The sequence below is a fragment of the Poeciliopsis prolifica genome, unplaced genomic scaffold (genome assembly GCF_027474105.1).
Source record: "Poeciliopsis prolifica strain line A6 unplaced genomic scaffold, Auburn_PproV2 SCAFFOLD004, whole genome shotgun sequence".
NCBI classification, from domain to species: domain Eukaryota; kingdom Metazoa; phylum Chordata; class Actinopteri; order Cyprinodontiformes; family Poeciliidae; genus Poeciliopsis; species Poeciliopsis prolifica.
In genome coordinates, this window is record NW_026562379.1 from 997,748 (window position 1) to 1,019,723 (window position 21,976).

The 21,976-nt window shown below is 38.5% G+C and overlaps 1 protein-coding gene across 1 annotated transcript in view; it reads left to right on the forward strand.

Annotated features, from left to right (window-relative positions):
- rsrc1 (arginine/serine-rich coiled-coil 1) overlaps nt 1-21,791 on the forward strand; it is a 137,986-nt gene extending 116,195 nt beyond the window's left edge. The window contains exons 8-10 of the mRNA XM_055028768.1: nt 12,705-12,811; nt 17,495-17,602; nt 20,305-21,791. Coding sequence (XP_054884743.1) covers nt 12,705-12,811; nt 17,495-17,602; nt 20,305-20,397 — 308 coding nt within the window. The 3' untranslated portion in view covers nt 20,398-21,791. The remainder of the gene's footprint in view (nt 1-12,704; nt 12,812-17,494; nt 17,603-20,304) is intronic.
- Nucleotides 21,792-21,976: the final 185 nt, after the last annotated feature.

Below are 21,976 nucleotides of genomic sequence, written 5' to 3' on the forward strand. Positions count from 1 at the left end.
TAGCTAAACACATAGTATTTTTAAGGATGCTTACATGAAAACAAATTAAATTTAGTTGGTTTTTAATTTTTTTTTTTGTTTGTTTTGTGTGTGTGTTTGTGTGTGTGTGTGTGTGTGTGTAGCAGTAGGACAAATTTGTACTTCTTTGTTTCAAATAAAAACAATGAAATGTTTTTTTTTCTTTTCTCAAGGTTGTTTAGATTTAGATTCCAGACTATTGTCAATATATCAACATATGAAAAAGGCTGCACATACCCCATCCCACACACACACACACACACACACACACACACACACCCGCACACAGGGGCTGACACATATCTGGACTTGATCAGCAACAGCACACACACCCGCACACAGGGGCTGACACATATCTGGACTTGATCAGCAACAGCCTGGTTGGTTTTGCCTGACAGGGTGGACAGACTCCTGTGATTAGACACACCCACAGACTGCTGCAGGTCAGAGTGCTGACATATTGGGGAGGCCCCTGGCCATGTGTTGGCCCCTGCTGGGTTTGTCATGAGACATTAGAAGTCTCTTAGGATTTTGTGTGGCTGTGTTTCAGTCCCTCTGTGGGGGCCCCTCAAGTATGTTTTAAGGTGAGAATTTTATGAACAAATAAAGCAGTGAAGTTGGAGTTTTCAAAAAATACTGCTATAAGTATGGTGACATTATTTATGTATTATTATTTATCTATTTAATCTATTTCAGCTAACTTCAAGTAGTCCATCGAAGTTTGAAACTTTTCATTGTATTTACGGCGATTACGGGAATTCCCTGAAAATTACGAGTAACTTTAGCATGTTATTATATTTAGGCATAAATATAAATGTGTTGTTTTGTAATAGGAAGACATTAATGTTTGTAATAATTGTAATATTTGTAAGATCAACATTAACACAATATATCAGGTATAATCAGGTGGTCTAGCATAAAAAGAGGTGGTTTTAGTTAATAGTAGACAAATCTTTGTTGAAGTTGAACAATTAACATTCACAAGATGACACCAGAAACCTGTGAAGGGGAATTAAAACTTTAAGTGCCAGTTTAAGCGGACAAAAATATGTGAAAAATCAGCTGAGACTCAGTGGTTAAGATAAATGCAACCAGCAGTGTCAGACTGGACAGGACTTCAGATAACTGGCCTATATGTGCCTGTCCTCAAACGCCAGCAGGCACAGAGAGTAGATGACTCCCTCAGTGCATATTGTTCTGAACATTGCCCAGACAATGTATATTGATAATGAAGAGTGACAGTGGAGTATCTATTTAAAACATCCACCAATTATGCCGTACTATGGATTATGCTACATATAAGTAAAGTATCTATTCAAGGCAGGAAATAACCATGGAACTAACACAGGATTTTTATTTTTGCTTGATGCTTTTTCAAAGCATATAACTAAGATCTGAATGCTTTCCAGTCCCTTATTCTCGCTGGCCTGCCCCTTGCTTGACCTTCTGTCGCCTTCTAATAAAAGTCCAGAGAGGAATCGTTCGACTGACGTTATCAGTACGAACACATAAGGTTTTTGAAACATTGACATATTTTTATTTGATCCAGCTTTATTTAAAACTACTGTTAAAATTTTTAATTTGACTTGTTACAATTCTGATGCCTGCTCAGCAGCTGACTGCTGACTTATCCGGAGCAGGTAGCCTAATTATTTAAACAATTTGTAAATCTTCCAGTGATGCTCCACATGGACTGGAACCTCTAAAACATATAGTACTTTTTAACATGTGTACCTCAAGTACATATGACTCTTTCTGAATTTAAAAACTGTTTATATGTCTAGCATTTTTGGTAGTTATCATCCCATAAAAATGTCATATTTGCCAATACCTACTTAAAAAAAATTTATATGCTATTCTTTCTACTTCAAATTACAAATAATGTATCTTTTTGGGTCTTCTTTGACCACCTATTTAGAATTATTTCCACCTGAAGTTTATACTAACACAGAGTCATGGAGCATACTTGCACAACTGCTAGATTTAAAGGATATCTGAAAATGACATTTTACTAATTCATCTTGCATCAATTCATTCATTCACTCATTTTTTTCTCACTCATTCATGCATTTACATCCTACTTTATAGATTACGAAGAAATTTCATGGATTTACATTCAAATAACACTGTCACTGTAGGTAAGTTGAGATTTTACATGGCTTCCTTTAAAGGAGAGTTATGTTCAACTGATTGCCAAGGTTGTTAGTCCACAACTGAGGTCATCCAGAGAGGAGGTGGGCAACATTTGCCTAATTAATTACTACTCAGACACTGCGCGCGCACACGCATGCATGACCATGACCTTTACTTATATAGTTTGTAGCAGACCACACAGAAAGGACACACACACATATACAGAGGCTGCCAGGAGCCAGCAGAGTTAAAGGGAGAATCAATTACAACTCAACTAAGGGGAAAGAGTTGGCCGCTTGATGGGTACTTGTCAAGACGACTGTAGGTCAGGAGGTGTGTGTGCTTGTGTGTGTGTGTGTGTGTGTGAGTCTGCTGTGTGTGTGCTGACATTCATGTGTTAGTCTGTTAAAATCGAATCCATTTCCAGGATTCTGATTACATCATTTTCATTTTGAGGACCTTGCTCCAATTAAGTAATTAGTTGCTTGGTGTTTCCCTAATTATAGAGTTGTTCGTGAAAGAGCTGCTGACCAGCCTGGGATTGAAAAATGGAGGCCGATGCACTTTTTTTTCCCTGCACTTACACACTCATGCACACATTTGACACACACACGCACACACACACACACACACACACCCACACACACACACACACCCCCCCCACACACACACACACACATGCACACACACACACACACACACACACACACACACACACACACACACAGCCCGGTTTAGAAATCAAGTTAATGCAGTCAAATGCTTGTTATTTCTGGTAAAGGGCAGGGCGGATGCTGCATTTCTAATCACACTAAAACAAGACTTTACTTAATAAAAAAGATGTAATAGTGACTATATACAAAAGCAATGAGTTTATCCTGACATTCAAAAACTTTTTGGCAATTCTTGCTTTTGTGTTGTGTTTTGTCAAATTGGGACAAATGGGAAACAAAATGTAATAAAGCAAGGAACCCCGCCCATACCCGTTTGCAAACAGTTCACATAGAAAGTAGCTGTGATATCTTGAACACTTCACCGCTCAGCCTGTGAAAACGTCGCAGTTTAACGAGATTCTGTGACGCTGCCCAGACTGAGGACATCGACTAACACTCATGCTTCTCTCTTTTTCCCTCTTTCTCAAGAACACACACACGTGTGTAAGAGAAGCTCACCCAGCTGGTTTTGGTTAGCTCGTCATGTTTGCAGTCATAACTGTGCTGGCAGGTCAGCGGAGTGAGTCAGGACCATTCTGGGTCAATTTGCTCTTTCACTAATTTATATCCCCTTTTGTATCCACAAACTGCCATTTCATCTCAACCTACTTCCTGTTGGTACCTTTAAGCGGCTTCTTAGAATCAGTTAATTCTCACGGCATAGTCATGTATAACTTAAATTTAATTGTTTTTTTTTCTTCCCTAAATATTTTATACTACACCTTATTCCACTTATTATAGATCAGATCTCAATTGAGTCTGTTGACGCTTTGGAAAAATTTTGAGTCGCCTCCTTCTGTTGAACATATTTACTACAGTCAGATATTCACATTTCCTTGCAATAATGTGTGAAAAGATTATAAAATATTCCTTCAAATAATACACTTTCAAAACCAACCTCCCCAAAGTGGTGGCAAATTGACACATTGTAACTTTGAAACTTTTCTTGGCACACTTCCGCAGCTACTTAAAAAAGCAAAAGTAGGAAATGGTGAAGGGGTGAAATCACCCGCAATCACCAAAACTCTGTCAAGATTATGCGAACCTCAAGAATGGTGTCTTGTGAGACGAGCCAACAGCTCAGCGCCTATCATACTTCCATAATACTATGACACTGCACACCCTACCACCACTCCAAGTACCTACCGTCCAAAATACTTTGCAGTCAATGTGAAGTACCTTCTGTTTTTTTTTTTTTGTTTGTTTGTTTTTTTACAGTTCGCAAATGCAAACAGCACAATAAACAATAAATAATTTAATGACCTCATTGAAGTTTTTGTTAAGGTAAGGGTTAGGAAATAAGAGCAAAGTGGACCAACATTTTTCTTTATGCATGCAAAAGATGTCTGCTTGGCACAGACCAATGATGATATTTATGCAATTAAACCAAAGCGAAAAGAACACGACTAAATTTAAATATTGTTACTCAACAAACAGGACTGAACACAAAAAGCCACCAGAGACCATAAAGCCATCTAAAACCCATGAGGACACTGATGATCAAACAAACAAAAAGAAGTGTCCTGTGAGCAAGAGTTAAGGACTATGTGATAAAACCATGTTTCTTTAAAGAGCATGAGTGAGATTTACTTTAAATTGATGGTTGTTAACGGTAAGTCAAGGGTAAAATGACCTGCTCCACTAAAGTGACCAGCTTTATAATAAATAATTTTTATTAATGTGACAGTCGACGAATGGCAGATTTACTTGGAAGTGAAGCCAGACCTGCATATTGAGGTGCTCTAACAGGATGGTTGAATAAAGATGGGGTCTGTTAATGGGAGGGATTCAGCTGAGTGACGGAGGAGAGAGAAGCGGTGAGTAAGGAGGGATCAGCTGAGATTTGGACGCCGATATCTGAGCATGACGCGTGGCTGCCATGTCATCCTGTCATTAGCAGGCTATTTGGATCTTTAATTTATCATTCAGACCTTTATTGACTGCAGAGTGGAAGATCACTATCAGCAGAAGACGGGACAGAAGTGTGTGTATTTGAGACACTCAGTCCCCAGCTGCTGCTCATTTCCTGATGCCAAACAGATATCACATAAGATCATATAAGCCTGAGGTTAAATAATGCTCAAGGCAGCATTTTTGACATATCATATTCTTTGCTCTAAATTGTTCCAATAAAGGTTTTCACTATGAAAGCAGAGTATTTGTGACAGGCCTTGATGATGGTGACAGGATTTGACAGAAATCCACAGAGACCGTTTGACACTGATAACAAGGTGAGCACCACATGGGATCACTTGGCCTGTTTTGCTAAATAGAGCATCGCTACTATAGCGCGGCCGCAGACACATGCAGCGTTTTTAAAAGAGGGGGTCGGTATAAGATGTATAAGTAACTGTGCTTGGTGTGTGCTGTCTCATGGGAGCTCAGATTAGAATAGCTCAGCCACCTGCTCTGTCATTGGACATCGCCCCACTCATATTCCAGCTTACAAACACATACATACATCTAAGGGCGCTCCTCTGGGACAGACTCAGGACATCTGGCTCACGCTGGTGGAGTTTTCCTTAATTTAGCATGACCCGTTGACCCTGGCCGCCACACATTTCAGGCAGATGTCAAAAAACAGCATCACAAGTCATTGTTGCAATTCAACCACATGTGAGGATCCTAATGTTCACATTGTGGAAAGAAAACTCTGCACTCGCAGCTCTGGCAAGAGATTTAAATTCATTGTTCACTGACATGAATGCTATCAATTTATTGTCATGTTCTTTTTCTAGTCTGAAATGACTGACATTGGTAACATACAAATTTGAATTCATGTCCCATTTGCTCAGGTCCACTCAGGGTATTCATGCACACCTTCTTCTATTTGCACCTTGAATCTTTGCTTCCTGCGCAAAGCATTTCAGAAAAACAGCATCGCATTTACGGTCACACACGGTGGCAGTAGCGTGATGTTCTAGGGCTGCTTCATGAATCGTGCTGTAATTGATACGATTATCTTGGCTATCAGTTCCACATCTGTAATCTCACACCTGGATGACTCGGGGGTGGGGGGAGAAGAATGGCCTAGTCAAAGTCCCAAATTAAATCACAATGAGATGCGGTGGCAGGACCTTAAATAGGCCATTTAATTTGACAGAATTTGAGTAATTTTGCAGAGGAGAGTGGGTCAAAGCTCCTGCACAGCGATGTAAAAAGTGGTTATGTGGCATAACTTGTCACTAGGTTTAGAGGCTAATTACTTTTCATATAAGGCCTGGTTAGTTAAAATGATTAGAGAAGTTAATTTTGTGTTTTTATCTGATCATGTGAGATTTATGAAGCATTAAGTGTGACCAAAAATAAAATACATAAAAAAACAGAAGTACTGTTAGAGATGCAAGCCTTTCCATAATGCCACAAGGCTTCAGTTTCTTGATTTCCGCTCTTTGTCAGTTGGAGAAAAGTCAATCCTCGTCCATATGAAATCATTTAGTGCAGATCAGCAAATGTCTTCAGACATATTTTAATAAGCAGCTCCGTCTTTTTTCCTGTTACTGCTTAGTCCAGTTCCCAGGCATGCACTGCAGCAGCCTGTTGTTTGGGCCCGGAGAATCGCACATTAAAGACTCCGACGCAGGCAGGATGCTGCTGCTGAGAACAGGGCCAGACCGAAGCCCCTCCATCGCCCCCAGCACACAGCCCTGCTAAGCTTGACTCAGTTTGATGCCAAGTCTTGCGAGCGTGTGCGCGTGCATTCACGCATGTGTGAGTTTACTCAGCTCAGGGGTTACATAAACAAGAGCAGCTTAGCCTACAGGTAAGGCCCACGAGAGACCAGCCGAGACAGAGAGAGCGAGATGCAGCGCCTGGTCTCTCTTTACCGCGGCGTTCCCCTGATGTTGTCGCCACTGCTGGAGCTGGATCTGTGCTAATGAAGCTGGAAAATGACTAAAGGAGATTGTAAACAAAGTTATAAAGGAGCATATTCGCTGTGCACTGACACACAGCGAATATGCTCCTTTTGTTAAGAGTGGTGGAGGCAAGCATCCGTGCACGTGTTTGTATGCTTCCCAGATGAAGAGATGGGGAGAACGTAGGCGGACGGGATTTTGGAGGTGGAGGCTGGCAGCAGGGCACTTGGCCACTGGTGCAGAGAGAGAGAGGAAAAGAGAGAGTGGGGTAAGGGCTGGGGATGGGGATGGGGATGGCGAGGGGAGGCAGCGGAGATAAATCATTAGAGAGCAGGTTATTGGAAATGCAGAGAGATAAAAGAGTGAAGAAGCCAGTAATTGCCTTAAAGATCAGACTACAAAGCATTACTTTAGATTTTACAAGGCCAGCCGGCAACAAAAGAGCAGTAATTTATGAGCTCAGTGTAAAAGAATAGCATAATTACATTAAAAATTAATGCTAATGAGGGCTAAAATGGGGAAGGTGGTTATTATGAAAGTTTGTATTCATCTTCCCTGGCTTGAATGATGGCTAGTGGCTTGATTAATGGCTTAATTTCTATCAATTAGCAGGCAAAAAAAATCTCCACTGAGACGGGGCCTAAATTGAGCATTGAATTACACATTTTTGCCGCGGCACAGGGAGAGAGATGGCTACCGAAACCTGGGAAATAAAGAGACACTGCTGAGTGTGTACTTGTGAAGATAAGACATGAAATCCCAAACTTAAACGTCTATCCCAGGATTCCTGCACAGTCTGGAAGCCGTTTGAAATTTGATTCAAGTATTTTACAGTTTCAGATAAGTGGGAAAACAAAACAGTGGAGCGCAGACAAAGTTTCGGAACTTGCGTCGTTGCTTCGTTTTCTTCATGATGATCTTTTACAAAGTCCCTAAAATAATTTGCTCCAAACAGTGAGCTTTTTATGCTGCTTTTATATAATAAATGCAAACTGGTTTTTAGTTTGATGTGATAAACGAAGAAAATATTTTTGGTTACTGAGTGAAAAACCACACAGGCATTCACACTTAAACACCTGTAAAGGATTTAATGGATGGGCCCCTGAAATTTTTACTGTGGGAATTATTTAGTAGGAGGGAATTACTTTGTATTCAACCATCCATCCATCCATCCATCCAACCATCCATCCATCATGTTTTTTTTTGTTGTTGTTTTTTGATGTTCTACATTTAAAGCTTCCCCACTGTGCAGGTCTCTCCAATAAATTCATAGTTAATATTTGAATCCAAACCTTAAAATAAGTTTCATATGGACGAAAATAAAAATTTGAGCCGAGAAAATCACATTTTAAAATGAGCAGTTCCCATAAAATGCTGTGTTTTGTAAAATGTTTGGTTTTTAACTTGTCCAATGTGTTGTTGCTTGGAGAAATGCAGAAAAGCAACACAAAGAAAATTATATTTGAAACAAGTCTTTAAAACTTTTGAGCCCTTTTAAGAAGTCCTGTGTGCTGTAATTCAGCTGGTTTATATTAGAAACCATTCAGCAAGTCCCAATGTTGTTTAACTAAACATCAATTACATTACAATCATAAATTAAGGAACACAGTTTGCACACTTTTACAACTTATTTATTTAATATGTTCATTAAATGACTTTACATTTCGTTTCCTAAATACCAACAAGCAAGTCTTTATAAAACAAGCAGTCAGTTCCTCTTTTGTTCGTCTTTTCCACATATCAACAACAAGGTCTGCAGTAATTCAGCTGGCTCGTCAGTGAACTCACTTACTGGAATTAATCAGCAGCAGCAGCAATATATTCAGCTCTGCTACTCTTGATTGACAAACTCTCGGGCAAAGTCAAGTTTACAAAGACAACAAAGCTGCAGCAGACCGTCCTGTGCATATGCGCTGTGGAACAGCCCCCTCTTTTGGTGCCTCAGCGTAACTGCTGAGAAACGCTCCTGCCTTCAAGGTCTAAAGGAGACCATCTGAAATCAGTTTCCATTGGCTGGTTTGATTTCCCTTCCTCGTCTTTGGGTCTTAATCAATGAAGTGGACAAACAGCTATTTAGGGAGAACAATAGCCTATTGATTTTGAGCCACTCATCAGCACCCCTGTCTATCTTACTAATTTCAGTAATGAGATGGCGAGAGAGTTTTTTGACTTCGTTCTTTTTCCTTTCCTTTTTTTTTTTTTTTTTTTTTTTATAAATCAGAGCAAAACACGTTTGCGCGGATGCAATTATGAAAGGACTTTTCGGCCCACAGTTTCATAGCTAATAATGAGGCTGTTCTCACCTTTATTCCTTCTCCAGGTTGTTAAATTTCCAGCATGAAGCAGCCGCTACTGTGCATTTAATTGCACCTCCTTTGGTTTCCCTACTGCTTCCCTGCTCTCAGATTTCACTCTAACCTCCTCATCGCTGACAGAAAAGCGCTCCTAATGCGGTGACAATCGAGTCGACCTGTTAAATTAATTTGCCAGATACTGTGTCAATATTAAATATCAACTTTGACCTCCTTGAGCTTCAGAGTGCGCTCGCCCAGCTGGAGTATTGATTTTTTTTGCCCGCCTCTGAGCTCACTTGGCCCGCACTCAAAGTCCATTATTTTTGATTTTCTCGTGAAATACATATCTTTACCCGCTGACATCTGACAAACAGCATATGGAAGTCATTTTATCTACCAATAATGTGTTTGTCAAAAAGTCTGAGGTCTTAATGGATTCCTGCTCTGCACGTGGAAAACATCCGCCAACGAGATGCTGGTAGATGTGTGTGTGGGTTTGTTTGCGTGTGTTGATGAGTGCGGGTATTGTTTATGCAGGGCATTCATGCACAAAGGACAGCAGCGATGGGAAGGTAATTGGAAAAAAATGAATTAATTGTGCTGAATTAATTGTGGGTTCGTCACAAGCGTGAGTTTCCATTCAAACACGCACACAAACACACACGATTGCGGTGTGAAGGACAGTCCACAGTCTTCCAGGAGGATATTGGCCCCGTGTTCAGGCTCCCATCTAGAAGCCCCAGTCAAGGTAATGACTATTTTTGGAGCCACGTCTCCCTGTGCTGGATGACAAGCCGATAGTGTGTCACATAGGACGGCTTAATTCAACTCGTCAGTCAGTTGTCCAATTCTGCAGCGCATTAAAATCAGACCAGAGTTGTTGAAGTGCTATTATGAAGCTTAATAAAGTGTGTGCGTGATAGAGGCTGACATTTTGCTGTGAAGGCTGGACCAAATATTCATTTATTCATTAAACGCCGGGGCCGTAAAGATGTGTTGTGACACCCTTTCTATAGCTGCTAATGGATTGAATTAAATCATTTTTATCAGCTCCAAATGCGTACTGTATTTGAGTATGCTTGCAAAAGTATTCACACCCCTTGAAGGTTTTTCACATTTTGTCACACGACAACTACAAACCTAGATGTTATTTTTCGGGATTTCGTGTGATAGACCAACATAAAGTATAAATGTGAAGCAAAAAATATATATATACATGGTTGGATACTTGGTCTTTAAGTTATTTTTCAAGTATAAATATGGATAGTGTTGGATATATTTGTCTTTAGTCCCCTTTACTCTGAAATATATAGAATCCAGTTTAACTACCAAAAGTCGCCAGATTGGTTAAATTGAATCTACTGCCTGTGTGCGGTTCAAACATAGCCGTTTCTCTGCAGATCTGAGGTTTGTCAGAAAACATTACTCAAGAACAATGAACACATAGATAGGTCAAGGATAAAGTCGGGGAGACAATTAACAGCACTGTTACACTGCAGAATTAACATGCAATATAACAAGCTGACTTGCCTTGTGGGGTACCTCAAGGACCTGTTGTGGGGTCTTTTTTCATTTTGCTGTACATTCCCTCTTGGCCAAATTATCAATATGTGGACATCATTTCTATGCTGATGACATCTTTAAATCCAGTTATGTTGGTACCAAGCCAATAATGGATCACAGTAATCAGAGAAGTAGCCCAGAGCCTAGCAAAGAGTGACTTTGGAGAGCGTGTATGGAAACCACATTTTCATTTGAAGGATCTGTTGACAATGCAACAAATCTCTTCACTTTGCCACAAGCTATGTAGAATACAGCATAAACATGCTGTGGGGGTTATTTTCTTTAGCAGGACCAGAAAAGTTGGTTAGAGATAACGCAAAGACGGATAAAACTACATACAAAACATTATGGAAGAGAACATGTTAGCTACAAAAACCTTGAGACTGCGACAGAGTTTTGCCATTCAGCAGGAGAATGATCATAAACATTCAGCCAGAGCTAGAATGGGATGTTTTAGATTGAAGTGATTTCATGTTGGAATATTCTAGATCAAAATCTAGCTGGGAATTGCAATACTTGAAAATTGTTAATTATTCAGTCTAGCTGTGCTAGAGCTGTTTTGCAAGAAAGAATGGGTAAGACCTAGCCTGGCCATTGTCTTCCTACAAAATTCTGCTAAATCCTCATCTCATGTTTTCCTATTGAACTGGATTTCTCTGGTTGAATTCCAATCGGGCCAATCAGAAGAAGGAATTATTAACAAGGACATTGATTTTCTGCTTTGTTTTTGAATTGTAATCTTCCTGAATAGGGTTGTGGTATGGCAATGCCAGTGGAGGAAGTGAACAAAGACATTCAATCTTTATTATATTTGGGAATGAAAGCACTTCCAAACAAAATTACAGTCGGAGCAATGTGAATGTTTAAGACACTGGCTCATTTCATACATTATGACTAAACATTAGCAATTGGGTAAAATTTAGTCCAAGCCTCCAGGAAGCAATTGTTTCTCAATAGCCAGGGTTCCAGTCTCTCTGTTTGAAGCAAATGGGCTAGTTTTTACCAGGCTGGATAACACATTCAGACACTGATATTTCTCTTTTACTTCACAATAATTTTCGTCTTTATTTATTCAGTCAAATGGAATACTAGTACAATGAAATAAAGTTTGTGGTTGCAATGGTAAAAGGTGTTCAAGGAATATAAGTACAAGGTACTGTAGGTATTCTATCATGTCACAGTGTTGGCATTTAGAACTTAAAAAAGGACTTAATTCAGTCCAAAAAGAGTTACATCGTGTGTAATCAATCATTGAAAATCTGGTTCACCCTTCAGAGCAAAATCGAAGTTTTCCGATATCCTACTCTCTAACGCACGTTCCCATTTGTGTTACTGACGCAGCCTACATCCGTGCCGCTCAGAAACACGGACGCCTGCTGGATTGACAGACAGCGAGATGGGAGAGTGCAGGAGAGGACGGATAGATGGGAAAGAGAGGGATGAATATTGACTGATCAGTAGAAAGACTGACAGCCAGAAAATAATGAGTGCATTCAGACTCCCCCCTCCCCGTCGCTAACTTTCCTCGGCACACCTATTTTTGCCCTCCCACGCTCACAAAGACTGCTTTTAGATTCCTGAAGTGATTTGTCATCTGATATGCAGAAATCCTGATGTGTTTATATCCAGGAGTAATTTATTGGAAACCCTTTGTGTCTGTTTTTGTAAAATTGGACAAGCCGGAGAAGTATACTCTCTGATACATGAGGTCTGAACTGAATAAAACTTAATCACATTTATTCCCTGTAATGAAATTCCACTGCAGTGAGCTTGTGTTCATATTTTGATTATTTTAGAATGCCATTATCTGAGTGTAATTCACTGTCTGGCTATTACCTTGTTAGTATTTTTCCCCTCTTTACCTTTTGTAGGAGTCCGTGCCCTTGGAAAGGCATAAATACTTTTTTTCTCGGAGGCACAAGATTAAAATAGGGGGATTATCAGATTTATTTTACTGTATGTGTCAAATGGTATTATACTGGAAGAAGAGGCCAATCTAGAGGAAATCCAAATGTTTTCAGATCATGACAGAAGGTGGTCCACACTCTGTGTGATGGAGAACATGTGTGTCTTTCTCTGTATGTGTGTTTCTGTTCATGGCTTCCCTTGTTTCACGTGTTTTTCAGAGGGAACCTCTCTGGAGGAGCAAGTGCGAAGGATAAAGGACATCGAGGCCATCGAGAGTGATTCCTTTGTTCCTCAGGCTTTCAAATCTTCCCGGGATGACACAAAGGTGCGTTCTGTTCCTCTTTCTCCCCTGGCCCTTTACTCTCTGAGCTTTTTTTGCTCCGTTTCTTATTGAATTTCGCCCCTCCGCGTCGCTCCGCGCCGTCTGTCCAGAGACGGCCCAGACCAAATCAAACGTTCCCATTGAATGCCATTTGCTCCCGACCCGAGAAGGTTTCATCGAAATGTTTTTTTCCCCCTCTACGACGGCAGCGCCCCACACAAAAGCCACAGCAGGCGGCAGCCGTCCCGCGTCTGTGTCTCTTTCCCTCCCCCCTCGCCTTTCTGGTTGCACAGAGGCAGACCAAATGCATAGGTCATTATTGAAATGTTTCTGCCTTCTGAAAGAGCTGGAATTAGATTTGCCTGGACTCCGTGGCTTTTTTTTAAAATACAGGTGACATCATTTGACAGAAAACCCACAAAAGTTATGATCCATGTGGCCAAAGGGAGCCACATGCTGCAGAAATTGCACGCTGCACAGCATGTCCAAAAACAAATATTCTTACAAGATCTACCAGATGAAATGGAGAAATAAGTTTATATTAGGTCTCTATTATAAACCTAATAAATCAATTTGTCATTACATAGGATTTTTTTCCTTCTTGGGATTCAGTTCAAAATATTCTACAGTATTTCTAATATGTATCTCTTTCAATACTGACAGCTCAGAGCCAAATCCAAAATTCAGTTTCCAACATTAGAATATGACATAAGACCTATTAATTTTAATGCAGGACTGTTGTCCTACTGTAAACTAAACTATGCTCACGTACTGTAGCAATATGTGCACTACAGTCTTGGCCACAGTTTCTTTTGCATGACTTGCTGCATTAATGTGGCTTTGCTAGAGTATTGCGGTTGCTTTACTGGTGGTCTTCAGTCACGTCTGGTGTCATCAAGCAACTTCTCTCCCTCTACGTTCTTCCTCCCGGCTCTGGTATATTGATTCTAATGAAATGAAAAACAAACAAAACTTTAATCCAGAGTGGTTCAATCTTTGTACTCCCTAGAAGAGGTAAGATACTTCAGGTGTGGCTTCACATGAGGATCATGCCACATTTGTTGCCCACATCCTTGGTTATTTCTGTGTATTGCCTGACTCCAGCCAGAATCTACATTTGGTGAATCTGCCCCAAAAATCTTGACAGCATTAATGTTCACAGTCTTCTAAACGTTACTATTATCCTCACATGTGGAAGGAACATGCTTTTTCCTTCCACTCAACCTTCCGTTAATGTGCTTAAAAACAGCATTATGTGAACAGCCAGCTTCTTTAGCAACGACTTCTTTTGACTTTACCATTTTCTAAGAGGATTTTCGGTCTACCTCCTGGATAACCAGGAAGTCTACAATCTTCCCCATGCTTGTGTAGGCTATAACATGGTAATAAAATAAGATTTATGTATTTAAATCAGAAATAAGCGCCTTAAATATATCACAGCATCGCTTTTTGACTTGTGAATTAAAACAAAATCATTTTTGAGGTCTGATTTAGTGCAATGCACCTCTCTGACAGAAAAAATTGAGTTTTAAATTTTTAGTTGGATGTCAGTTTGATTTTAAAATGTATTGCATTGTTTCTTTCTACATGAATTTTAATCCAAATTATTTTGCAAGTACTGTGAGTTCTTTTACAACCCGCTGATCATTTAAAGTTTGAAGTATTAATCAATACTCTTGAGATAAATGCAAAAAAAAGTTATGACAACACCTACGTTTTTGGAATATAATCTAGTTTTTAAGACATTTTCAGTTCTTGACCATCACAACAATTGTGACACAGACTTGTGGCTCAGTGAACAGCTATGATTGCTAAGCCAAATAAACAAGGATTTGTGTCAGTACAAAGAACACAAACAGATTGTTTTTATACATTGCAATTATATTAGATATATATTTTTTTTTTTATGACACCCACAGACTCGGTTTCTTGTGTGCCCATGGTGAAACATATCACCAAGTTTGTAAACCTCTGCACAAGAGTACTTTATAGATTAATCTGTCCACTTGATTAATCCAGTTAATCAATTTGTAAACTAATTTTCATCCAATAAAAACCGCTAAAAGTTTTACATTTCTAAATGAAGAGGTCTTAGTCTGGAAAAATTATAAAATCTTAAAAAAAAAAAAAAAACATTTATAATGGGGATTTTTCACAGATTGTGTCAAAACATCTTTGTAGTTTTGCTGAATTGTGTATTTTTCCAGTTTTGTTTTTATGTTTATGAATTATAATAAAACAGCTAATCAAGCCAAAGAAATTTTATAACATCTACTTACTTAATTTTAGGTCAGATATTTAAAGTTACAGATTAAATTAAGATTCAGACCATTTGTCTGAATTTTAACTCAGACAAATGGTCTGAATTAAAGTTGAAAACCTTTCTTAACTTAAAGAATGTTTTATGTATTTCCCTACAATTTAAAAAAAAAAAAAAACACAATTACTACAAATTTAACATTTTTAATCTGCACCACAATACATTTCTGAGTTATTTAGAAACAATAACCTAATGTTTACCAGCAATTCAAATTTATTTTAAGAATATTCTGTAAAAATAATTGTTTAATTTCTGTAATTCACTTTGTTTGCTGTTTTTCATTAGCGCCGTTAGAAGTCACTGCAAATCCTTTTCAATCATAAGTTGATGAAAGATTAGTGAAGCCCTTTATGTTGGCTACAGCCTTCATTTTAAATAAATGAAGAAAAGAAGAAAAACAAGCAAGCTGCATTTATTAAAAATGTATATTCAGCAGATTGTTCCGCAGGAATGTGATGAGTAGTTTTTTTTGTGCCTCACACTTGGCACATCACCATGCTTATTAGTCAGTGTGTTTCATATCCTGCTCACTTTTTGTTTCCTGCCAAATGAATTTTAAAAAGATTCGTCCAACTGGGTAAACATCTGCTCTACGGCTGGTACTAGGGGCGTTTAAAACAGTAATGGGTTTGGTGAAATGTTAATTTAGTTATTTCGTCTTTTAATAAATGTAACAGTGAAGACACGCCAGCCATTCAGACATGATGTTTATTGTAACATATGGTAATGTTTCCACACTGCAGGGTGTGAACATTTCTAAAAGCCATCTTTCTGTCTGTCAGCTCTATAAATGGCTCTACGGAGCAACCCTGAGCAAAGATCTTTGAAACATTTTTATCAAATTAATGATTGCAGTAGTGTAAATAAACTCAGTTTTTTTTATCTATGTTTTAGACTTTTTAACTTATTTTTCTCACGGTACAGTCAGGTTTAAGCAAGCAGGCATTTTCTGACTAGTGAAGCTTTAAGCAGATCTGGCTTTATTAATTGATATGTTCTCTCGTCTTTCCCATTTTTGAAAATGCCAACACATGGATGTATGCGCATTCTGTTCATTGGTGGTATATAGATATATTTAGACATTTGAAACCGGTGTATACAAAGAAAGACTTAGGAAAATCATTTTGTTTTTTTAGATACCAGAACATATAAAGATCATTTTTAGATTATGTTTTTAAGTATTTAAACTCAAGAGTATTTATACATTTTCTTAGTATTTGATACAATTATCTTTTAAACTGTGTTACTTGAGTCAAATGTTTTGGATCAATTTACTTGTATGTACAAGTGAATTGGAATTTGATTTTTTTTTTTATTTTGTGCCTCGAGATGACATCTGTTGTGAAACGGTGCTTTATAAATATACTGAACTGAAATTGAATTGAATTTAAACTACGCTGTAACTAATTTGCTTGTTCATTTGGAGGGGCCTTGTCTTTCTATGAGTCTGAATGCTGTAATTTGCCTTTTTATGATGCTTTTTGAGTAATTGCTTTTTTCTTTCTGAGTGGCATTGCTGCCCCTGGACTGATTTTGCTGTGGAAAGTGACGTTCGTTGACCAACTTCAGTTGCTCTTTGCTTTTTGTTTATGGGTTGATGAACGCTTTTCCGAGACAAACCAGTAGTTCACAAAACACGTCTTCTTGAGCAGAATGTTAGCTGAACATTTCCATTCTGTTCATACTAGGATATTGTTTCGACAGGTGAACATAGCACCGTCATCTACCTATTTATCATTCCTGAGAATGAACCAGCGTTTTGGACAACCACAATTCTCATTCTGATTTTTTTCTTTTTGGTGTTTTTCTTCCCATGATATTACAAATTAAATCAGTGTGCTTGAGGAACTGAGTCAAAATATTCCCACAGGTGTCTTAAAAATGACTGTAAATTGAATCTTGAGTGGGGTTTTTTTCTAACTAGGTTTGAGCACAAAGAATAAAAAGACTTAAAAAGAAATAACTAAATAAAATAAAATAAAAATACATAACTTACAGCTGTTTTTACATTGAAAGATAGATGAGTCCATTGAAGTCTAACAATGGCATTTCAGAATGCGTGGCTTTTCTTTTATTACTGTTTTTCACAGTTGAACAGTCAATATGTGTGTGCCATCTGCTGGACAAATATCATATTGCAAGACCCAAGTCTGCTGTGCCCTGCAATTCCATACGTCATACAAAAACATTTAAATGTACAGTTTGTTTGATAATCTTATTGAATGTATTACTTGAGACATACTTTAGAGACATTTCACAATTAACCTTTTTTTTGCTATAATTGTATTAATATTGTGTCATGATTGCATGCTCGGTGCAGTATGCGATTCATTTAGTCTTTGTTTCATCTGTGTCTGTGAACACAGGTTGTTGTAGCTCAGAAGAAGCAGGAATCGGAGAGCGTTCCGTCTCAGGACTACTCCCTCCCGATGTCTATAGTCTACGATGACAGCGGCACCCTCGCTCATCCCAGTGTAAGTTTCCTCCAGCTGAATCCTCTCCAACCGTTTCCTCCAACATCATCTCAAACTCTCGCTCAGTTTCATTAAATAGACTTTTTAAAGAGCAGTAAAATGCCACCACCTCGATAAGAAGTTACGCCTCCATCTTATGGTTTTATTTCCGCCTTGTTTTTTATGAGTGTGACAAAATCCATATGATTTTGAGTCTATGGCAGTTTGGACAAACTTTTTTTTTTTTTTTTTTTTTTACCCCCTCTAAAAGATGTCACTGCTTCTACAAACACCTCCACTATTTACAGCCCCCATGATTCCGGCGCATTCCCATCCACCGCATCACGTCGTGCGAGACTCTGCAGCTCGCCGGTTTACAGGCCTTCTCCTCTGATTGCAAATGAAAAACGAGAGGGGAAAAAACTTTAAACTCCAATAACGCTCCCTGGGGCTTCCCAGTCATCTATCTCCACTGGGGGAAACGAAATTATGCCCTGATGTATGCAGATAACCCACTCGCAGAGATGCACCGTGCCCCCCCAGCCCGGCACACACACGCTCACACGCATACATGCACTGTCAGACAGGCTGATATATGGTAGCAATATGCCCCAGGCAGGCCCCGGCCTCGGCTCCAGCTCCTGCTCCACTTCCAATTAGAACAGATGAGTCCCATTAGCCCGGTTCAGATACTGTCATCCCACACACACAGCCTCATTAGCACCGTGACACCAGCCCAGGGCCGACAGACAAGAACTAGTGCCGAGTCTAACATGAGATAACACGCGGTGCAGCTGTACGCGCCGTAGGTTGGAGATGAAGGATTGACGTGCTCGGCGGCGGGGGGTTGCTGCTCGACCATCTGCATAGTAATACACGTATCAACACCTAGATGTACAGAATGTACATATCGCCGGCATGTCAACGTCATCTCTCAGCCTCGCGTAAAGACATGCAGTGGATATAGGAATAATCTGATATCTTCCACTCGGTGCCTCAGTGCTTTGCATCCCAGTCATTGTGTTACTTCGTAATAAACAGATGCCTTCATTCGTCAGACGCTCGCAGCTGTAGCATTAAAGCCGCCTCACAGTCAATGCCATCACTGCCGGTAATGTACTGAATATAAGTAGTAAGCAGGCATTTTCCCGCAGCAGGCCTTATAGGAATGGATGAGATACATGCTGAAATGTACTCCATGCAGCTGGATCTGAGTAGGCGTCACTCGAAACAGGGCGCAGTATTCAGGGTACTCAAGGTTCGTAGGGGTGCTTGACTTCCCTGCAAATGTTTGAATTTCAATTAGATGTTTTCAAAGTTTTGAAAGCGCTTGATATTCAAACGTCATATTTGTGTTTCACATTAAAGTGCAATCTAGCAATTTATTAAAAGCCTAATTATGGAAAGCATTATATACAGTTGAAACCAGATATTTGCACACACCTAATAAACACACACACACACACACATTTTTTTCCTCACTGCCTTGAAGTTGAATCAGACTAAACATCTCATGTTGTAGGTCAGTTAGAATTACCCAATTATTTTATGTGAGACATACAATTGTGTTATATCACAAAACATTATTAATAATAGTAATAAATTACATCATATTAATGTGAATTAAAACTGTCTCTTAGGTCATTTGTATTGTTTTTCTCTACAAGGTGTGATGCTGGAAAATATAGTACATACTACACAGTTTTACGTCTTTGTGTAAAACATTTCATTTATTTACATATTGTCAGTTAAATAAGTATATAAAAATCAGTTAGAAATATATTTAGGGTGATTGGTTCATTTTCTTGACAGACTTTACAATGAATCCATATTAAGCCTTCATATTGGTGCATAAATGCAGATCTTCATTTGGATCTTGAGACTTCTTGTCTTTTTTTTATAGGACATAGCTAAAGATTTGGGAATTTGAGTGACAGAGAGTAGAATTTAGTCCACAAGGGTAATTAGCAAATACAGCAAATAAGGGGATTCTCAAGGTTAGATTACCTTAATTTACAAATATCACAAAATTATGATATTAGCCTAAAGATTGACAACAAAAATCCCTGACTTAATTGATTTTATAATGGAAAAAAACCCAAACAAACAAAAGAGACATAATTTTCCATACTGCTCTTAAAATGATACATCACATTATTACATTTAAAATACAATATTATTTTTAACAATTTGCTGATTGCTATATATTGACTTCAGCAAAATCAATAATGATTTTAGTCGTCATTTTCAAGTGTTTATTGTGTGGAACATCATGTTATTTGCTGGTTAATTTGTGGGAAATTTGAGAGAAAAAAGTGAGCAAAAGAAATTAAATGTAAGCTCTTATAACACAAAAACTGTTAGCTAATACAGCCATGTTTTCTTATTATGAATTATTCTGGTATCAGTCGGCACCTCGTGACGGTGAGCGATAATACTAACGATAACTAATGCCCTCAGTAATATAACTGATCAACTAAAACAAAAAAAAAACTTGCTTATTATCAAAGCAAAAGCAGAATAATTAAATATTCAAATTGCAGTTCAAGTTTGAAGTTTTATTCCAGATTGTATTGATGGGCCCCTAAACTTCACCTTTCTGATAGATGGACTAATGTGGCTCTTGTGCAAAAGTATGTTTTGCTCCTGTAGATGAGTTTGCTCAAACTGTTTCTTTCTTTAGTCTTCCTAACGTTTCCTCCTCTCTCTCTTCTGGCCTGCAGTTGTTCATGGATAAAGAGACGGCTGAAGATCTCTGGCTGAGCAGATTGATCTCTCTGCGACAAGAACGACTGATGGGAAGTCCTGTAGCCTGAAGACCAACAGCGTCCAATCAGAGCTTTTTGTTCCGAGCGTCGTTTTTAGTTCAGATCTTCACTTTCGGTCTTCTTTTGGAACATCACAACAATGCCTATCTCCACTTTTGCGAGGCTTTTTGAGGGAATTTGTTTTTGGTCCATTTCGGTTTTTTGTTTTGCTTTTTTCTGATGTTGTTGATTTTGATTTGGTTAATTCTGTTATTGTTTTTTTTTTTTTTTTCAACATAGATGTGAACTTTGACACATTATGTTTTATCTTTCTTTAAAAAGTTAGTTGTGACTGATGTGGGTGTATTGTAATAAAATTTACTGACGAGTCTCAACAAAACACCATGGCTCTTGTTGAGTTTCTAAAGTTAAATAAGCATATTTAGTGCTCCAGTCACAAGTTTGCATATTCCAATCATCTGCATTACCATAATTGTATGTGGCTTTAATGATTTGTTTGGACTGTTGTTCAGGGTGGAGAGATAATGCCACTTTTTTAAGAAAATGCACATTTGAATTTGTTGTGGATTTTCTCTAATTCTATAATAATTTGGATGACAATTTCATTTTTAGCTAAATTTGTTCAGATATGAACATTCTTTTGTGGAAATAAATCCAGTATTACAATTATCCTGGCAAAATGCACTTGATTTCAGGGAGGCTTAATGTTTGCCTGCGTATCCATTCCAAACCCAAGTTTTATGATTGTTCGGGCTCATCAAAAACATATATTCATACAAACTCTAGCCAGTCTTGAAGGTGTTGATTTTTCTGGAGCAAATTCCTCTTTTTTGCTTGGGATCCACCTCCGATCCATGTAAATGTTGAACTTAGTTACGAATCTCCCATCTTCTAGTTTATGATCAACTACGCTTGGTTGTTTATGAAAATCCCAACCAGCTTCCCTTCCTCTTTTTTTTTAAATCACAAAAGTTATATGTTGCACAGTCTTCCTTACACCTGGAAGAAGAAATGTACATGTACCATCAAAAAGTTTAGCACGACTGACCGGATTCAAACCCCTGGCCAAAACTGTAACGCTGCACTCTGCCTTGAATTTTATTCCTTCTACTCATGTGTACTACTGAGGGATTTAAGTCTGTGTTTTCTCAGTGTTGTGTTGCTAGTTGAGATATATTCGTGGAGGTGAGTCGACCCACAAAGCTATTTGTGGAACCTCCAGCTGGTAAACCTATACAGTCTAGGACTTGCTGTCGCTATTATGGTCTCCAGACACTTGGTGTCAAAATGAAATGATAATTAAGAACATAATATAACTCGGTAACTAAGCCCACGTTAAATTTAGTTGCATGACTTGCTTGCATTTGCAAAAAAAATAAATGTTCTACATATCTGCAAACTAGGTGAGCTTTTTTGTAAAAAAAATAAAAAATAACAGATTCTTTCTTGTTTTTTCTTGTTTGTTTGTTTGTTTGTTTGTTTTTTTAATATAGTCCAAGAATAACAATAGATCTACCTAAAACAAACTTAATGTCACTTTGGGTGACATTAAGGACAAGGAAATGTGCAGTAACGCGCATTAGCGCGACAAGCCACGTGAGTTTTCTAAGAAATTTCTTGAGTGCCG